The sequence below is a fragment of the Manacus vitellinus genome, unplaced genomic scaffold (assembly GCF_001715985.3).
Source record: "Manacus vitellinus isolate BGI_N305 unplaced genomic scaffold, ASM171598v3 scaffold_28_pilon, whole genome shotgun sequence".
NCBI lineage: Eukaryota > Metazoa > Chordata > Aves > Passeriformes > Pipridae > Manacus > Manacus vitellinus.
This window is the reverse complement of record NW_021940122.1, coordinates 8,954,032-8,973,487: the sequence shown is the minus strand read 5'-3', so window position 1 is coordinate 8,973,487 and position 19,456 is coordinate 8,954,032. Positions and strand designations below refer to the sequence as shown.

At 37.9% G+C, this 19,456-nt stretch overlaps 1 protein-coding gene across 1 annotated transcript in view; it reads left to right on the top strand.

The window, feature by feature from the left end:
• WARS2 (tryptophanyl tRNA synthetase 2, mitochondrial) overlaps positions 1–19,219 on the top strand; it is a 38,290-nt gene extending 19,071 nt beyond the window's left edge. The window contains exons 2-6 of the mRNA XM_008922543.3: positions 638–895; positions 11,642–11,722; positions 13,472–13,557; positions 16,144–16,262; positions 18,251–19,219. Coding sequence (XP_008920791.3) covers positions 638–895; positions 11,642–11,722; positions 13,472–13,557; positions 16,144–16,262; positions 18,251–18,699 — 993 coding nt within the window. The 3' untranslated portion in view covers positions 18,700–19,219. The remainder of the gene's footprint in view (positions 1–637; positions 896–11,641; positions 11,723–13,471; positions 13,558–16,143; positions 16,263–18,250) is intronic.
• The last annotated feature ends 237 nt before the right edge of the window (positions 19,220–19,456 follow it).

Here is a 19,456-nt window from a genome sequence, read left to right as displayed (position 1 = left end):
TGTAGAGCCCTTTTAAAAACACTACTGCTGCCAGGATAGGTAGTTTCAGAACTTTGATGATCTCTTTCATTATTCTTTAACCTGTAGGTCAAGGACTAGATTTCTTTCAGGAACCGCTCAAAATGTTCTCTGCAGCTAGAAAAATAAGATTTCAGCGTTCATGGGAGTTAAGATGGCAATCTACTGGGACATTGCATGAGTTTATAACAAAAATGTTTGAATTTCTCTACACTGTGATCCTAAGTTTCTATATCAGAATGGATATAGAAACTGAAATGCAGGTATAGAAACTATAGTGGATATAGAAACTAAAGAGAAACATACAACTTCAATGCAAAAGAGGCTGAAAGAATCTACTACTTGGTTTTTGAGATCTGCTTTTCACCAATTCTGTCTACATCTATCCTTTTTTGCATATGCAGTCTGACAACTTAAAATTATGGTAGTTGTCAGTCTCTCTGCAGTAAGATAGAGTATTTTAACTGACTTGCTGCAATTATCAATCCTGAGGTAATTTATACATTAATATGCTGAGGAGAGAAGACACAGACATAAATGAGGCTTTTTTAATGACTTAAATATAAAAGAATCTGTCCAAAAAAAGGCATGTGTTAATTTTACCAATGCTTTGCCACAGAATATGGTCGTGGATCGGATTTTCTCTGGTATCCAGCCAACTGGGACACCTCATCTGGGTAACTACCTTGGAGCCATTCAGAACTGGGTGAATCTGCAGGAAGAGCACAACTCAGTGCTGTATAGCATTATGGACATGCACTCTCTCACCATGCCCAAGGAGCCAACTGTCCTGCGCCAGAACATACTGGACACCACTGCCGCCATCCTTGCCTGTGGTATTGACCCAAAGAAGTGTTTCCTGTTCCGACAGTCACTGGTTAGTGCTTTCCATGCTTGTTAATGAATGAGCATCTTTGTGTTGGTGGTCCTAGAAAAATTAGCAGGGTTGGATTTTAAGCTTATCCTTTGCTGTGATTTTGAAGTGCCTGAAATCATGACTGAAAAGTCCGCACTGTAAATTTCTGAAGCAGGGCTAGGTGTTTGTGCAGGTTGTGAGTAAAATACTGAAAAGACCTGTTAGGAGACCATTAATTTAGCTCTGTAAGTCTCACTTTAGTCGTAAAAGGTTAACTCATAAATGCATAAATGTAGTCTGTGTATCCATAAAAACATGTAAAACATGTTTCTATGGTTTTGAATCGGCCCTTGTCACTTATTCTGCCAGCTGCACAGTATCTCCAACAAGTGATTGATATGGTAAGTTTTGTATCAGTTCCAGCATGATTATCAGGGGGTCACCTCCTAGGGATTTTTTTTTTCCCCTTCTTTGGCCATAACCTGCTTTTCATATGTACCTTTTTCCATGTGATCTGGTAATTCATATGTGAACTGTTTGGTTCTCTTGACCATGCCAAGGAGTACTGGGCTTACCGTCCTACTTGGCATATGTCACCCTAGTCTATCACATGCTGTATTTTCCTGGAACACAACCTAATTTTTTGCTCGATTAACTTTCTGTTACTGACTCTTAACTGGCAAACTTCTGTAATTTCCCACAGAGACAGATGTATCATAGCTTCTGCTTGTGAGAAGACGTCCTTAAATGGATGTCCAGCTTGCAGCAGGACCGCAAAGGTGGCGTGCACAGTGTCTGAAATTTATCAGTGTAAGATGAAATGGTATTTCATTCTTCCTTTGAACATGGTTCTTCACAGGCAGAGTTTCCTGTGGTTATCAAACTGCAAATGGCAATCATAGCTCCATGTCCCTGGTGGATAATGAAAATATGAAGACAGATATACTTCCTGCTTCACTTTTCCTCAGTATTAAAAAAAAAATTCTAAATATGTTAGCTCAGAATTTTAGTGAAGATATGTTTAAATTAATTTATCTTTTTTTTTTTCTCAAATCCAATTAGCATTTTAAATAAGTTACCAGCTTGGGTTTTAATTTGGTTCTCTGACTTAACTTCGTCATTGAGGCTGACATTAACTGGAATAATCTCAAGGTGAGTTACAAGCCAGTGATTCAGTAAAAACCAGTCTGAAGGTTTGGGTTTTTTTCTTGCTTTCAAGCAACTGAACAATTAAATTACAGAGGAATAAAGTCAAGGTTTATAAAACTGCAAGTGAAATGGAGAAAATGGGGAACAGTTGTTTTATCCACTGAAGAATGTGAACTGACAAGTATCAAAACAAGCAAAACAATGCTGAATTTTGTGAAACTCATGATCAGTCTACAGAACCCCTTGTCACAGGATGCATTGCATGCTGAAATGTGTATGAATTCAGAAAAGGAGTCAACAAATTAATCTAAAAAATCATTTGGGGACTGTTTCATTTCTGAGATTCCACCTCTGCAGGAAGTGCTGAAATCACAGATGGGAGAGTATCCATGCTTTTCTGTACTTAGATTCTTTTTGTTGTTGTTGTTGTTGATTGCTGTCAGAGGTGGATATTTGATCAGTTCCAGTATTGTTTTTTGTATATTCCTACAAGTCTAAGAGCTAAATTAGTGCTGTTCCAGGTCTTGCTAAAGCCAACACACAGACTTCCCGTGAAGACAGCAGATTATCAGTGAGGATCTTTACATTGCAGGCAGCCACAGAAAGCATGTTGTATCTTTCACAATATCATAATGCAGAGACTGAGTCTTTGAGTCCCCAAAGAGAAAGTATCAGACTCAGAAAATTATGAGAGGACAGGACTGTATGTGATGCATCTCCTGTACAGTGATGCTTCTATCAGTACAGCCAACAACCAATGGAAACCTTACATAGTTAGACTTCAACCTGTTCAGCTTTATCTTCCACCAAATATGATTCTGTTTTATCTTATAGTGGTTAGGCTGGCCTCTGCTAAATAGACTACCTTTATATATTAATTTTTCCGTGTGGCTTTATCTGTCCAGCTTTAATGGTGGTTCTTCTTATTTAATCTAAACCATTAGATTAAATGTGTGGGCCATGTCTAATATCTTGAACCATATTCTTACCAACACTTATCACACATGTATCAGTACAACTTACCAAACTGACTGGTTGTAGCATATTTTTGAAAGATCATCACACTGCAATCAGAAGAACTACTATAGTTGTCTGTGAATCCAGACTCTTTCAGGACTGGTTCAGGCTGAAGTGGTTTGTTAGCTTCCCAAAACCAAGTCTATTCAAGCTGTATGTAGTGGTCAGGTACACCCAGAGATGCCCTATGGTCTGTTCATTTACATCAACAGGACCAGATGTTTCTCTGGAAGTAATTAAGAGGAATATCTGCGTGTAGCTCGTGATGCGAGGAAAGGAGACAGGAACCTTGCTAATGTGATTATTGTTTTAGTATGATAATGAAATAGCATGTTATGGAATGTCATAATATCTAAATGATTGTTCCTAAAAATGTAGGTGTAAGATGGATTGCAGTTATTGCTCATCAAGAAAGTTTATTGCTTGATTTTGATTGGTAATTGCTCAGTTTTCAAAAAAATGAGCTGGCCTGTTCTTTTCAGCCACTCTAGCAGTCTCCAAGGGTGGTCTAAAAAGCCACACTTTTGTTTACAAACATTTGGCTGAGGTGTAAAGCAAAGTAACCAAAACTGATTGTATACTGAAATATGTTGTATTTCCAGAGGTCATCAGGAAAGCAGTGAAAATGCAGCTGCAAATAGAGAACTGGTTTAGGTATTTGATTATGTTTTATTCAATACCAGATCAAACTGATAAATGAGAGAATTCTCAGTAGATTAGTGTGCTATTATTATTGTTTTGTTTTGAATTCTATCTAGAAAATTACGAAACCTGTAGATCACAGAAATGCTACTGCAATTACTTCTGATTAACATTTCTATTTTTTTTTAAACAAATATCATGCAAAAAAATTATTACTACCTAAGAACTTTTAATCACCTAAACCCACTACAACTAATGATTATTAGTACCTCGATTCTGTAGCAGTAAAGGCAGAATTAAATTCTTGCACTGCAGAAGTGTGCTAGTAATGGTAAGCCCCACTGAGAGACTGCTCATGCAGTCACTAATGTGGCACTAACGCTGCTTGTCCTCTCACTTTCTTTGGATTACCCTGGGCAAGAGTGGTCTAGAGTTGCTGAAAAGGGGTTTCTTTGTTGTTGTTGTTTATTTGTTTGTTTGGCTTACTCTTTCTGTACTTTGCTGCATATGTTGCTTCTCTGGAATATGTTTGCCATATGTGAAAAAAATATTGCTACTTTGTTTCCCAAAAGGCATGTGCATTTGGTAAGGGTTTCACTGTCAGTAGGCTTTTGTTTACAGGAAATTTTATGCAGATTAAATCTCTAATCCAGAGCTATCTGAAATACCTGCCTCCAGAGTTTTCCCACATTTTATCATCCTTTCCAATACAAGCAAGAGATAAAAGCCTGGACAATATTAATCACAGATTTCTGGGGGAAATTGTGGTGAAAACAGATACCTCTCATGTTATACTAGATCCAAAAGGTGCTGCTATGGTAAGGATACAGGTGAAGTTGACTTGGGGTGCCAGAACTGATTTGAGTGATGTCCTTGCCTTGCAACTGAAGTGAAATAAAAGTGAGAGAAATTTTGCATAAGCTGATTTTTATTGTATTGTTTAGAGGGCACAGGGACTATGTTCTATTGGGTAAATCACAGCCAAGTTAGCTAAATGGAAAGTGCTAGTTTCATGAAAATTATTTTTATGTGCTTCAGAACTTACCATTTGTAGATTATATTTTTCTATAGCATGTATAAACAGTAAGTTAATGGCTGGCTGTATATTTGTCTCCATAAATTGCAGTTCCCCAAATACCTCCCACACTTCAATTGTCATAAACAAAGTTGAACCCGAGCTTAGGGAAGTAGTGGATACAAAGAATAAGTGATGATAACTTGAAAATATTTAGAAGCAAGAAGGATGATGATGAATAATTAGAGTAGTGTTTGGAACCACATTGTCTGTGAAGGGTTATAAACAAGCACATTTAATTGGAGTATCTAGGAAAACACAATTGTGGAATATGTTGGACAGTAGAATGGCCTCCCAGTGAGAGAAGCTCTTTCGTTACAGATTGTTTAATTATATTTTCTTAAGGAGAAAGGCAAGTTATAGAAGAGTGACAATTTCAGTAAGAATAAAAATAAGTGCCTATTTCAAAATTATACATTTTTATTTGGAGTACAGCTGCAAAATATATGAAACCCTCTTTGCTCTTAGAGAAAATAATGTCAAGATATGCTTTAAGTGGCTGCCTTTGCCTACTAGGCATAAAAAAGAAGTAACAGAATAATAACTTATACAACGTATCATGAGAATGTTAGAAGAAAGAGAAAATATATTCCTTAAATTGTGCCATAACTGATAAAAGCTGTAGCAGTCATCTTTCATAAAACTTAGAATGTTTTATTAAAAACAAAAAGAACTATAGGATGTGGGGGAGGGGGAAATAAGAAAGACAGGATGCAATCTACACACATGGTAAACTTATATGGTGTAAGCCATTTTCTCTGATTCCTGGTGGGTACAATACACATTTCAGTTTTTACCCATGACCATCTTGTATCTCATCTGTTTCACAGTTAAAACAATTTTAGAAACTTGATTTTACTTTTATGTGGTCTCAGACTGTTCTTCCTGTCCATCTACCTATTGTAGTAGACACATGCTAAATGTCCCAAGAGAAACTAAAATTCCATCAGAGTTGATTCAGCAGGCAGTGGTTGATATGCTGCAAGAACACTTCTCTGAGGAGTCCTGTGAGTTTCTGGACAACGTAACATTCAGTTTCTGGGCGGAAAATTGCAGTTTTCAGCCTTCTGGATAGGGTGATTTATTTTCTGAGTATAATCAGCTGCAGTGTTCTTGCAGTGTGCAAGCAAATTGAAGCAGTAACTCTGGGAGGTGGGAATTTGCCAATTTGTCTTAGCCTTAACTCCAAAAGCCAAGAAACAACAATATAAATGTGTGCACTGTTTCACTGCTGTTATTTTCCAGAAATATCCATCTTCTTTGTTTTGTGGGCAAAGTTTGAATGGATTCACGCTACTTCTTGTCCAATTTTCAGAGGGGCTGAAAAGCTTCCATTGCATCATAGCTTATAAATTCATTAAAGTACATTAATTTAGCATGGTCCATTGAAAACTTCCTGTCATAAGAGGAAGTATGTGACTGTTTAATTTAGCAAATTATTCTGCTTCTCTTATTCCTCTATTTTCTCCCTGTTAGGAGTGGACTAGACATAACTAGAGCTCAGTGGGAAAAAAAGTCATGGTTCACTAGGATTTGGGGTTTTTTTCTTTCTTTCTTCCTTAATTTACCTGGTTTATCTCATACTATTATGTAGCTGTTATACGTTCTTCTCTTCACCAGACTTCTGGACAAACCAAACTAATTAGTCAGACAGTATTGAAGACTAGGAGAATGTTTCTGAAAATAAGATAAATTTCATAATGAATAAAGGAGGGGAGAGAGTGCTCCAGCCACATTACTGTGCTCTGTCAGGGTTTATAACCAGTAAAACTTGATTCCAGTAGGAGTATTCTTGGTCAGGCTCTTCAGAAAGGAGAGACAGGTCTTACTTCTGTAGGTTTTAGCCAAAAATAAACAAGTAACTAAAATGTTCAAAGGTAAAGGTGAAAGCTTTAAGTACTGACAGATTTACCAAAGATAACTAGATAACCACCCCCAGTTCAATACATTGCTTAACATGTTCTTCAAATCAAATGTTGCCTTTGTGACCTTGAACTTATTCCAACCACTCTTGAATTATTTCTTTGAACAGGAATTCAGGATACTGCATCAAATTTTCGACCATAAGAGTACCTCACTGTGTGTTCAGTTGCTGTGTGCATTTGATTCAAGAGCAGTCTATTTTTGTCTTGTTTATGGCTTTTATTCTCTCTAGCTGTACAGTACTTAGTAATGTATGTCTGTATCTTGAACATATTGCTTGCAACCTGAGGCATTAATAAAATCTTACCTCTTATTCAAAAAAAAAAAGTGAGCAGCATCTGCTTTTAAAAAAAGGTCTCTTGAATTTTTTGCAAGCGCTAATTGGTACTTCTAGAAGAGACAAAAGTCGTAAAAAAGGTTTAATTTCTTTTTAAATTTAGGACACTTCCTCTTCTCTGTTCAAATTTCTTTTAGTACCTAGCTGTCCAAATTACCTCCCCAGACCACTTTGTCCTCTACAGTGTCAAAGTAAAATCTTTGAAATTTACTGCCCATTTAAAGTATAGCCCATAACGAGGTTACAGTGTCGAAGGGGAAGCTGCTTCCATATAATAGACGTGCAGCAAATTTACAGTGCCTTACAGACAAGGGCGATAAGTTGCAACTTGAAGTTCATCTTGACAATGAAACACTGCACCTCTTTTTGCAGGAAGCCACTCCAGCTGCCAACGCACAGCTTTGTATTGTAACCTCAGAAAGCTGAGGTCCAGTGTTGCTGATTTAGCTGCTTTCAGATCTGCTTACAGTATCCATGCCTCTACCACTCTTGTTCTTGAATCCCATTGCTTGCTGTCCTCCTCAGCTGTATGTCTCAGCATAAGAAGTCATCTAGAATTATTTGGACTAAAAGTAGCTATTGGTTTTCCATGTATATATCATCAGCTGTGGCTGTGGCCAGGGAATATCAACAATAATTTGGTAGGGAACAGCTAGAATCATGGACAAAATAATATATCTACAGGGAGAAGCCCTGAGATTGTACTTCAGCATATAACGCTCCAGAGATGATCCAAGTGTAAATTGTGATCTGAGTTTAATAACTTCAAATGGCCACACAAGTGAATAATTAAGAAACTATTTATCTTCAAAGAGGGAGCAGCAGGGCACTTAGCCAGGTGAAGAAACAGAAATGTTTGTGCTTTTTAGATAACTGCTCATTATCGTTTGTAACTAGTCACCTCTGTTAAATAATTGTGCTTTAAAAAGATAAGAGGAATCTGACCATGCAGACTTGGGCTTGTCAGGCCACAAGAAAGAAATGTAAGTAGTTTGACATACAGGTCAAACACACTATTGAGCTGAATCACAACACAGGAAAAAAGGTCTTGGAGTCATCATTGGCATTTCTATAAATTTATGGATCTGGATTTCATAGAATATTTTGAGTTGGAAGAGACCCACAAGGATCATCAAGTCCAGCTCTTAAGGGAATGGCCCATACAGGGATTGAATGCACAACCTTGGCGTTATCTGAAATCGTTGTCTCAGCACAAATTATTTTCAAAAATACCAACAGTATGTCATCATCACCATATTACCAGAAAGGGTTTTGAGAATAAGACAGAAATGATGTTTTGTAACTGTACAAAACCTTAGTGTGCCCATTTTTGAATGTTGGGTAAAGCTTTACTGTCTGCATCTCCAGAAGGAACTAGTGAATTAGATATGATACAAAGAAGAGGAATTAACACAAGAGGAAATGGAGTACCTGCCTTCAAAGGAAAAATTCAGAAGTCAGGGATGCTTCAGTTTGAAGAGAAGGAGGCTGAGGTGTATATGTAATTAAGGTTTACAATCAGAAAAACACTGAATAAGCTGGATGTGGAATTGTTCACTAAATTGTGCAATACAAGAAACAGGTGCCATTCAAAAGTAGTAAACAAAGATAGATAAATTAGCGGCTACATTAAGGTGTTTCTTTACACATCAGGTTTAAGCCTCTGGAGGTTATTGATACATGTGGTTGTGAAGTGGGCAGTATCAGCCAGTTCAGAAGGGGATTAGACGCATTCATGGGGAGCCTGGATACTAACAGGACTGGGCCAGGGATAATACCTTTGGATATTCCCTAGTACAACGATTATGGATGCTGGAGAAGTATGAGGGGAAGATACTGTAGGAAGCAGTAGGCTCATGTGTTCAACCTAAATGCCATCTCTTGTTGCTACTCCTGGAAACAGAGCACTGGGCTACAGCTACCTCTGTTGCACTTTGTTGTACAGTTTTACTTCTTACATTCTTACGTTTTAGTTGTTTAATGAAGATGTTTACTCAGAGTTTTAAATGGACTTGTGGCAAGAAGCTGATCAAGTTTGTCTGAGAAAATGGCTTCTTCCTATCGCGATCCACTGGTATTGCTCAGTGAAAGGAAGAGTAGATTGAGCCTTTATTTTCGTGTACATCTTCATGTCTTCCAGTTTCTTTGTATCCAGATTTATCTAATTTATTCCAAGTGATAGAATACTGTAGCTAAATGAGTAACATTTGAGCTGATGCACGGTGACCAACCAAATGCAGCGATTACTTGCCCCTCTTGCCAAGTAAAACACAGTAGCTTAAACCGTGATTTAGTCTGACAAATGATTTGTGGTTTAATCCTAGTACCTCCTGATTCACACACCAACATACAGTCACTTACTGCAATTTGGATGATGAATGTTAACTCATTAGGTTCCGGTTCTGAATTTTTTTCCAACTGAAATCACTACCCTTCAGTGCACTTTTATATATTTTCTCCCCCTTTTATCAGGCTTTTCCCTCACAATATTAATGCTTTAGTCTTACTTAGGAAAAGACTGTGTGTGTTTGAGGACTAGAAATGAGTATAACTTGGTAGGACCCAGAACTGTGTATTCGACTCAACAAATGCTGTTTAGATCACTTGGTGTTTTGGTAACTGATGTAATGTCGAATCCGCTGATCCACTGAAACTCACGTGCGGTCTTGGCTGTGGAAGCAAAGTCTTACAGAGCTGAATCAATGACTGCATAGCTTTTGAAGAGAGTCCTTGTCAACACAAGTGTAACAGAGCACCATCTCCTCTCTATCCGTGACTAGAAGAAAGAAATGAGAAACTGCTTTGAACCAGATGGTGATTCCTCCTAAATGAAGTAGGAGTCTTGACCTTAGTATTTTCTATAAAGTTCAATTTACTCTTTGTACCTTGCAGAGGATATATTTGGTGCATCTTACTGCACTTTGTCTTGTGCGCAGAAAATTGCAGGTCAAATAAGCATGAGGGAATTACAAAAAATAAAACTGTAGGAAAGGCAGAAAGAAGAGAAAGAGAATCAACCATAAATGTTTCTCTAACCACTGAGCTGTTTTCTTGAGGTCAGATACCTCTACACAACATTGGTGACCAAAATAGTCCAGTGACTGCTAGCTAGGAAATTACTATATTTAAAATGTAACAACAAATAAATTGCAATTAATAATGCTAGTAATTCTTACTTGCTAACAAACACTTTTTACTGCCTTCCATCTGGGTTGTTATATCACGTTGCAAGCACGAAGCTTTGGACATCCCTGAGACAGTTAGCATGCTCTTAAACATTCAACCCTGCCAATATTGAAAAGAGTGAATCAAACATGTAAGCAAAGGAGCAGAACATAGGTCACTTTTTTCTTTTGATGATTATTGTCGATATAGCTAACTAACAACAGACAGAATGACAGGAAAGAAGTTAAAGAATATGCGTCAGCAATACTTGCCTCTTTTACTGATCCAGAAATGAATATTTGAAATGCAAAAGCTGAAGAGTGTATGTAAAGAAGCTAAACATGGATTCATCCAACAGAGGTTGTTGACACAGCACATTTCTTGTCTCAGCCTGTAGAAGATCTTTCTCTTAGCAGAAGGGGGGCAATCACTCTGTCTGATGTCTTTCTGAAACTATTAAAATTTCACTATCACCACAGTTTCCACTGAATGTTAAATGAAGAATCTGTTGCATGAGCTTAAGTGGGATCTTTTCTTATCTTTTTTAAACCACCCTTGTAGCAAAGGGTACGTGGAGGCCTGATCCTCCTCTTTCACTTGCAGATCAGTATTAGTTTTAATAGGATTGCAGAACTGAGGGACAAATTAAGCCTCAATTCAGGCTGTCCTGTAGTTTGACTTCTGCTATTATCCCTGTTTTGCAGACAGGTTAGGGTCCTCAGGTGTGACTAATTACCTTTCTGTGTCTGCTGATCACCAGACTGTCACTGCCACCACCCTTGCCCTATCGGTGTGTTGTCCTGGTCAGGGAGATAACTGTTCCTGCCTTGCTCCTTTCTCTTTGCAGACATGGATTTGTGGAGCAGCCCAGCTCTTCTTTTTCCCTGGTAGTTAGCTCAGGCTTCTATGAAGGGCCTACAGTTAGTTTACTGCCAGACATGCTGCAGTGCAGTATGGCTTAAGTAAGAACTGGGGACAGTCTGGCTTGAGCTTAAATAGGGCTCCTGAAACTATGGGCAGAGGGAATGGCTGAAGGGTGCTGGTGAGGACAGTTAAGGGAAACCAGTGCACTGATGCAGATGAAGATTGGGTAACTTATTGGCACTGGAAATGAGAAAAGTTAAGAAGGTTTGTCACTATTAATGTATTACCTAAGAGTGTGGAGAGGCTGTGGCACAGTGGCAGACAGCTGATTAGTTTACATGTGTGTTCAACTCTGCTCTTGCTAAAGCATTTTCTTTCTTATTTACAATATGAGTGGATAGGATCAAGAATGGTATGTGAGTGTAGGATATTCAATCCTGGCAGTGTCCAAAACTTCCCATCAGCTTGTCACTTGACTTTCTTGAAAAAATAATATTAAAAAATGGTTTTCTGATCCTTTTTATCTTTATTGATTTTGAGAAAATGTGCATATAAATAAAGGAGATTAAAATAGATTCTGGCTTCATACTTTCAGGTTCCTGAGCATGCAGAACTTGCCTGGATTCTTGGGTGCTTAACTAATGTGCCACGTCTGCTACGTTTGCCCCAGTGGAAGGTATGGACAGTTTTGTAGATTGAAAGGAAATATGTGGAAGTTCAATGGAATTGTTGTCCTTGAAATACTTGTTATCTGTGAAGTCCCAACTGTATCTTGGTTGTCCCTGCTTTCAGTTTAAGTAGTTCTGTAGTCCTGTGGTGGAAGGGGGGGAAAAGTGTCTTTCTAGGTCTGTTGCTCTCAATGAACGTTTTTCTGCTGGAAACTACAGAATAATATTATTGGCAGAGACTTGCAGAAACAGTACTAAATATGAGGTTGGTTTAGTGTCGTTGAACTGATTTTGCTAGAATATTTGATGTTATTTCAATAATTTTAATGCCTATTTAATAATGTAAAACTACTGCAAGATATTGCAATGGAAACCTTGAGCCTTGACAGTTAAGGAATTCCATAAACAGTTTTTCTTTTTCCACTATAAAGAGTGGCTGTTCTGTAGATTTTATGGAAGAGTCTTCAAAAGAGTCATATGTTGGAAGAGGAGTATAGAAATTATAAATATAAAAAATGTGCTGAGTGATAATCTATCTTAAATGTTTGCCTTTACAAGTTTCAAATGTTCATTATCTTAATCTTGGTACTGCATCAGCATGACGGCATTAACAGTTCTTTCATTTAATTTCCTTGTATTTTATTTTGGCATTTAGTAAGCAGAAAAAGCAAAAGAAGAGAGAAGTATCTGAAAACGGAAAAAAAAAAATAGCACAGCAGCTTAAGAGCAGTTTGGCTTGTAGAGTTCAGAGCAGCCTTAAATACCTCCAGATGTTTTCTTTTTTCCTGTTTTTCTTCTTAATTAAATAAAACCAGTAAACCTTAAATACAGCAACCAGCATTAATGCATGTCTTAGATTAAAGCAAACCTTTTCAAACCTGAGGTTCTCAAGTTAAGCTCTTAAATCCAACTTTGACTGGATTGACTTTCCAAATCTTCAGATAGGTGTTACAGGTGCTAGGCTTTGCAAATTAAGTTCCCTGAACCCTAGGCACTTAGAGATGTAGACAGAATATAGGATCTGTGGGAGAGGGTGAGAAAAATTTGAATATATTTGAACAGTCTTAATGAAATAATTAACATTTCAAGGGGTTTAGTATATTTAACTATTGCTAAAAGCCAAATGTAGATATGCCATTGCTAGAACATAATTATTATCTGTAGCCTGACTATTGTGATTTAAATGATCCATATTGTAGAGCAGTAAAGGGCTTGAAGACATTAGGTGGATTGTGGGGAGCAGCATGAACTCATGGAGAGAACGCTGGATTCTGCCTCTGTAGTTATAGGTTCTCCTAGCTGTTGCTGACTGTCCTTGTGACTTTTTGATCACTGTCTTAATTTCTTTTCTGTGAAACACAGGTGCTATATACTCTTTATATCTCTGTTGTAAAGTGTTTCAAAAATTTATTTCTGAAAATGCTATTTTAAAAGTAGGGTTTATTGATACGAACTGTAATAACCCAGCCTGATTGTTTTGAATTTGAAATCATTTTTATTAATAAGATTACAAACAGAAAACACAAGGCTCTGTTTTCTTCCCACTAGAATATCAAAACAGTGTAAGGAAATTCATAAATAAAGGACATAGAACATATGTATTCATAAGGAATGGATTTTACATGACACTCTCTTCTCTAGAGTTATGCAATAAGTTACTCAGTAAGTCAGAATTCTAATTAACTAATTAACAAATCGCAGATTTTGATACCATTAGGCAAAAGTGTGATTCCTCTCCATTTTTCTTTTTCAAACAGATGAAGCGTGCCAGCCAGAATAGCGAAGGAACTGTTGGTTTGTTGACTTACCCTGTGCTTCAAGCAGCAGATATTTTGCTGTACAAGTAAGAGGCAGAATGTGAGCCCATGGGCAATGTCTGTTCAGCTACATTAGAATGAATGTTCGTCAGGTCAACATGCTAACTTATTAAGTGGGGGAGCTGGGTGTGATTAGATCAGAAGATTGGAAATGGATGACAGACTCTCAAGTGGCTGGTTGAAATCTAGCCTGGCTAAAAAGCAACTGATAGGGCTGTAAAGAGAAAAAGCTGGTCACTTGAGAATAATTCTTAGGGAATTACAGCAGATTGATGTTTAATTGTGCATATTAATTGTTCACACACATACACATTTTTTTTAAGTAGTTACGCTTAATTTTATGCAGTGTACTGTAGAGATACTTAAACTGTCTGTATGTAATATACCAGTATTAGTGTGGGATCAGTGTAGCCCAGTTCATATTGATGACAAAAGGTGACTGCACCTTGTAGGATCTGGGCTAGTTCAGTTTTCTCTGTGGGGTACTATGTGCTGCAATGGTAATAGCCACTATTGAGAGACTGATGATTTCTCAGCGTGCCCAAGCCCATAGCCTAGCTCATAAGAATTGCTGTGACTGGTTGTATTTCATAATATGATTTAAACTGTCTCAATTAGTAAAGGTTGGAGACAATGCACTATGTATTATTTTTACGTTCTGAGCATATGTACTTTGTGGCATTGTTCTGAAGGGATGGTGAGAGTATTTGTCGGGACAGAATAGTAGTACAGAACTGTGAGGATGGGGATGTTGTGACAGAGTAACCAAGAGTAGCCAGTTGTTAATTCAGAAAAATGTATCTAGAGAAATTTCACTGTAAGTAACCATAGTAGGGGAAAACAGTACTGTTAGAAGACCAGTAGATGGTATTTCTAACTCACCTGAATTTTAACTAAAACTAATGGGAAGCAAGCAAAAGAAATAATCGGACTATTATAATGGTCTTCTTAGCAGTGAGTCACATTTGCTTGTCAAGCAGTATTTAAGGGTGAAATTTAGAGAACTTTATCAGAAATCACCTTGTTTTGATTGAGCTCAGCTGTGTATGTCTCTTCCATCTCTAGTCAGATCATGTAATTCGTATTTCATTAGTAAAGCCAGTGGCTTGTTTGCTATTATATTAGCAACAGGCTGTCCACACAGAGCACAAAACAAGAAGTGAAAGAAAAAAAATCACTTTGAAAAAATTTGACATAATATATTTAATAATAAATGTTGTAATGTAAAAAAATACTGTAAGGAACAAGAATTAGGGAGAACTGGAAATATAGGAAGGAAGAAGAAGAATTTAGAGCTAGAGGAGGGCAAGAAACAGTACTAACTCAGATGAACCAAGGATCAAACAAATAGGAAAATAAACAGAAAATTACAGAAAGGAGTTAAAATAGCACCAAAACAAAAATATTTTAAAAAAAAATCAAGGAAAAAGGCAGAGGTATTTATAGAGATAATATGTTTTCTCTTCCATTGCAAACTTTGTGAATATGGAACCATTTTGGCATATGGAAACATTTCTTTTGACCTGCTTAAAGTATATTGATTATGGTAACTGATTTTCTCTATGTTAGTTATAGGCCACTGTGATTTTCTGTTGGCTACTGTAACTGTTTTTAGGTTGCCTTGCTGACTGTTTGGAGGGGAATAAAGGTGGACAAATTGACTGTTGAATGTGAGCCCAGTAATTCAGAATCGGAAGGAAAGAGTACCGTGTTGAACTGAAATTTTCTGGGAACTTAAAAGATGCATAGTGAACTTCCTTAGTCTGGAACATATCCAGGATTCTGAATACCCCACAAGCTTCAGAAAAAAAAAAATCTGCTGGGGGGTGGGAGAGTAATCAAAAGCTGGCACGATTTCAAGTCTGCCTCATCTAAAAGAATCATACATTTTTAGCAAGTATGATTAACTGTGGGAAAGAATCGCCAGGGGAAGTAATGGATTCTTCACCTCCTCGTGTCCTCTGATGCAGATTGTGTTTTCCTCCAGAAGTGTATTCAAGCCATTGAGTTCAATACAGAAGATCAGATGATCCTTTGAATCTGACAGTTCTAATCTTCTAATGATAACACTTGTGACAACGGAGGCACTGACCCACTTGATATTTATTCAGTGGTGACCCATGAGGAAGAACCACTCTCTTCTTTCCTTCTCTTGGTATATCCTCAGTACTAACTTCTCAACAGCAGCTATGTTTTCCTGAAATTTGACATGACAATGTGCTTGCACTTTACACCTTGCAGACCTTTCTTGCTTTGTTTGCACACTTATAACACGTGCTCTTTGATCTCCAAAGAGACAGCAGGAGATACTACAAAAACCTTCTTTGAGCTGAGTTTATTGAGTTGCTCTTACAGGTTTCTTTGCCATGTATGTTTTCGTGAGGGGCTATTTTTGCCCTTGGAGATGTGCTTCCGTTCAGCACAAAATGCAGACTCATCCTGGGATATGGTCAGTTTTGGACCTTATTCCCACAGAACCTGTATCTAGCTGGGACTGAGTATTTGGCTCAGTCTGGCCCTCAGTCGTGGCAGAAGCTGTGAGAGTCTTGAGTAACATTTCGGCAGAACCAGAGAGCTTTGCTGAGTTTCCTGTATCTGTCTTTTATTAAAAGGTCAACACATGTTCCTGTTGGAGAAGATCAAGTCCTGCACCTGGAACTAGCCCAAGATATAGCACAACATTTCAACAAGAAATATGGAGAATTCTTTCCTGTGCCCAAAGCCATTTTAAGTGAGCTGGTCTTGGTTTTTTTTTTTCCCTTAACTGCACTTTTAAGGTTGAAGATGGTTTTAAATATTGTGGAAATAGTTTCAGGGACCAAGAAAAGGGTACAAACTGATGCTAAGGGAGTGGAAAATTAAAAACTGACAACGAGAGACTAGAGGCTGTGAAATTTAACTCCCAAGATAGACATAAGGCTTTACAAATCCCTGGTAGAGGAATGTACGTGACGTCTGGTATTCTAGTCCAGGGGGCCAGATGCACTCTGCTGCTGCCAGTCAGCCTTGCTCTTCGAGGATTGGACTTCGTAAGAGTAGGGTCTCTGCTCCATGTTGCTAGTTCAGGAGACAGGTAAGCAACAGGACCTCTAGAAAGCAGAATTCTCGAGGTCCAAGTGGTAGATATTTACATTAAGCCTATTAAACACCGTAGATACGGTGTTCAAGAATTTTTAAGGGTGTTTAATATATACTTGCATATCTCAGTACATGTCTCTTACAGAGCTTAAGACTTTCCAGTTTTGATCTTACACTCAGGGAGACTTATAAGGAAAATCTTCTCAGCCATTTTTGAGCTATAAGGTCATAGGCCGGGGGGTGAGGAGGAGTCAGATGGCACAAATGGCGTGTTTGTTAAGAAACGTGAAGAATTGGGCAAGGAAGAAGCATTGCATCTTTGTTGTAAGTAATGTAGAGGAATGCACAGCAGAGACCTTCGCCCCCAAAAGGGCAAGGAGCTCTCACCTTAGAAAAGACAGGCAGTAATAAACCTTTCTCAATTTTCAAGCCTCAGTGACAAAAACGGTATTAGACCTAAAGTGGAGCTTAGAGAATACTAGGCATTGCAAACTGCAGTTTCTAATGAGCAATTGAATACTAAGTACTATAAAGAAGAGCTGAGTGTAGCCTGTGATGCAGGTGAGACTATTTACCAGTAAATAAAAAAAAGTTTTTAAAAAACAAGAACATTTCACCTTGCTCATGAAAAGCATTCCTTCATAAGTTCACAAGTATATGCAAACCAACAAAATATCCTAGATGAATGGACAAGTTAGGGAACTATTCAGACCCACTAGCTGTAGGCAATGCAAATACCTGAACTCATTCGGATTTAGAGAAAAGAGACAGACTTCCAAAAGGTGATTCAGAACAGAGCACTTTCTGGGGCAGTCTGAATTTATGTTGGAAAAACCTTTATCATTTCACTGAGTACATAAACCGTCTATGAGGAGTATGCAGGTAAATTATTTAGCTGTATAAGGTGTCTAAAACCAATTGGTGTGAATACTCTCAAGATCAGTGATACTTTATGACCTCCATGAATTATGTTTCTTGGTGTTTGGGTGTATGCTGTTAAAGTACTTTGCAATATTCCCCTAATGCTACTATTCTATTTAATGTACATGCATATATCCTAGCAATTTGTACAGTACCCACACTTTTCTTATCTGAGCAGTGCTTTACTTCTAACAGAGCTGGTTATTGTTCAGTTAGAGAATTTTAATAGCTGTCTTTATTGAGATTTAGGAGAATTACCAGGAGATTATGGGCGGAAGAGTTTCTTGAAGTAAGGAGATAAACTCTTCTGGGATTCCTTTTTTACCAATGGATTTAACCTGTTTCTCCACTGCTCAGAACCTTTCAGTGAAGTCCATACTCTTCAGGTAACTTGTTCCCAGTGTCAGTAATATAAGGGAGGAGAAATTCTGGGGAGAAATCAGCATGTTAGCCACAGAAAGTATTAGAAGGAGTCCTAGCAGAAGTTTCTGCTTAGTGAGGGTGGGAGAGACGGAACAGGTTTCAGACAGTTTATGGTAGGAGAAAGATGGCTTTTTAGAAGAACGGAGAGGGCATAATGACTAAATAGTGCATAAGTGATTGTGCTCACAACTCATTTTTGAGCAAGGATAAACAGCTTCATCCTGTGTTGTTAGCAAATTTTATAAGAAACCATTGTCTGCATTCATAATTACTCCCTTTTTTTTTTTCTTTTTTAAGGTACAACAAAGAAAATAAAATCCCTCAGAGATCCAGCAGTGAAGATGTCCAAGTCAGACCCACAGAAGTTAGCTACTGTTAACATAGCAGACAGCCCTGATGAAATAGTGCTGAAGTTTCGCAAAGCTGTGACTGACTTTACCTCTGAGGTGACCTATGACCCAGCTGCTCGCCCTGGTGTCTCCAATCTGGTGTCCATTCATGCTGCAGTAACAGGACTCAGCATCAAGGAAGTGCTGCACCAAGCCACTGGTCTCGACACTGCTCACTACAAAATGGTGGTAGCAGAGTCAGTTATTCAAAAATTTGCACCTATCAGGAATGAAATCAAGAAGCTCCAGGAAGACAAGTCCCATCTGATAAAGGTTTTAGAGGATGGAGCAGAGAAAGCCAAAGAACTGGCTGCCCCCATCTATCAAGAAATAAGAAGACTGGTGGGATTTCAATAGAAGCTACTGAGTAGTTGCAAGGACTTTTGTATCATGGGACAGACATTTTGTTATTTGTAACAAAATCACTTATTAATTATTAATCATTTTGGTTTGAAACAAAAGCTTTTTTCCCTGGAAGATCCAAGTAGAACATTGAAGGTGATTGCATTAAAAAATGTGCATATTACCAGTGGGACCATCATTAAGCTTGCTTGGATAGTCAAAGAGGGAGGGCAGAAACAATCATAGTTCACAAAGAAATTGTGCAAAAGCAGAGTATAAGGTTGCCTCTATGGACTTGTTTGATTTTTCCACTGACCGCTGCAAGAAGCTGAAGTATAGGCAAGTGATCAGAATCTACCAGAAAGATTTGTAATCCTTTCGAGAACATACTTAGCTGTGTATGTAATCTTGTTACAAATGGACAGTTCATCCCATTGGGGGTTATTCAGCTTTGATAAGGTGGTTGAACATGTTTTGGATAACCAGAATAAAAGCAGAGACTTACAAATAAATGCTCAGGGTGATGAAGAGAGAATTTATTGTTTCTCCCTATCATGTCTTCAAATTCAGTCTGACTTTTTTATCTACGTAGTTGTGCGAAGTGAGCCAGTGTGTCTCTTTAAAACTCACTGGATACTGTGCTTGATGACTTCTTTTGATAGTCACTCCAAAGAATCCAGAAAGTGGAGTTGAATTTCACTTCTGCCACCTGTATCATCCTGCTGGTCGGGTCTAAGGTACTTCAGTGACAAATGGTGTGCTTCAGCTGCTC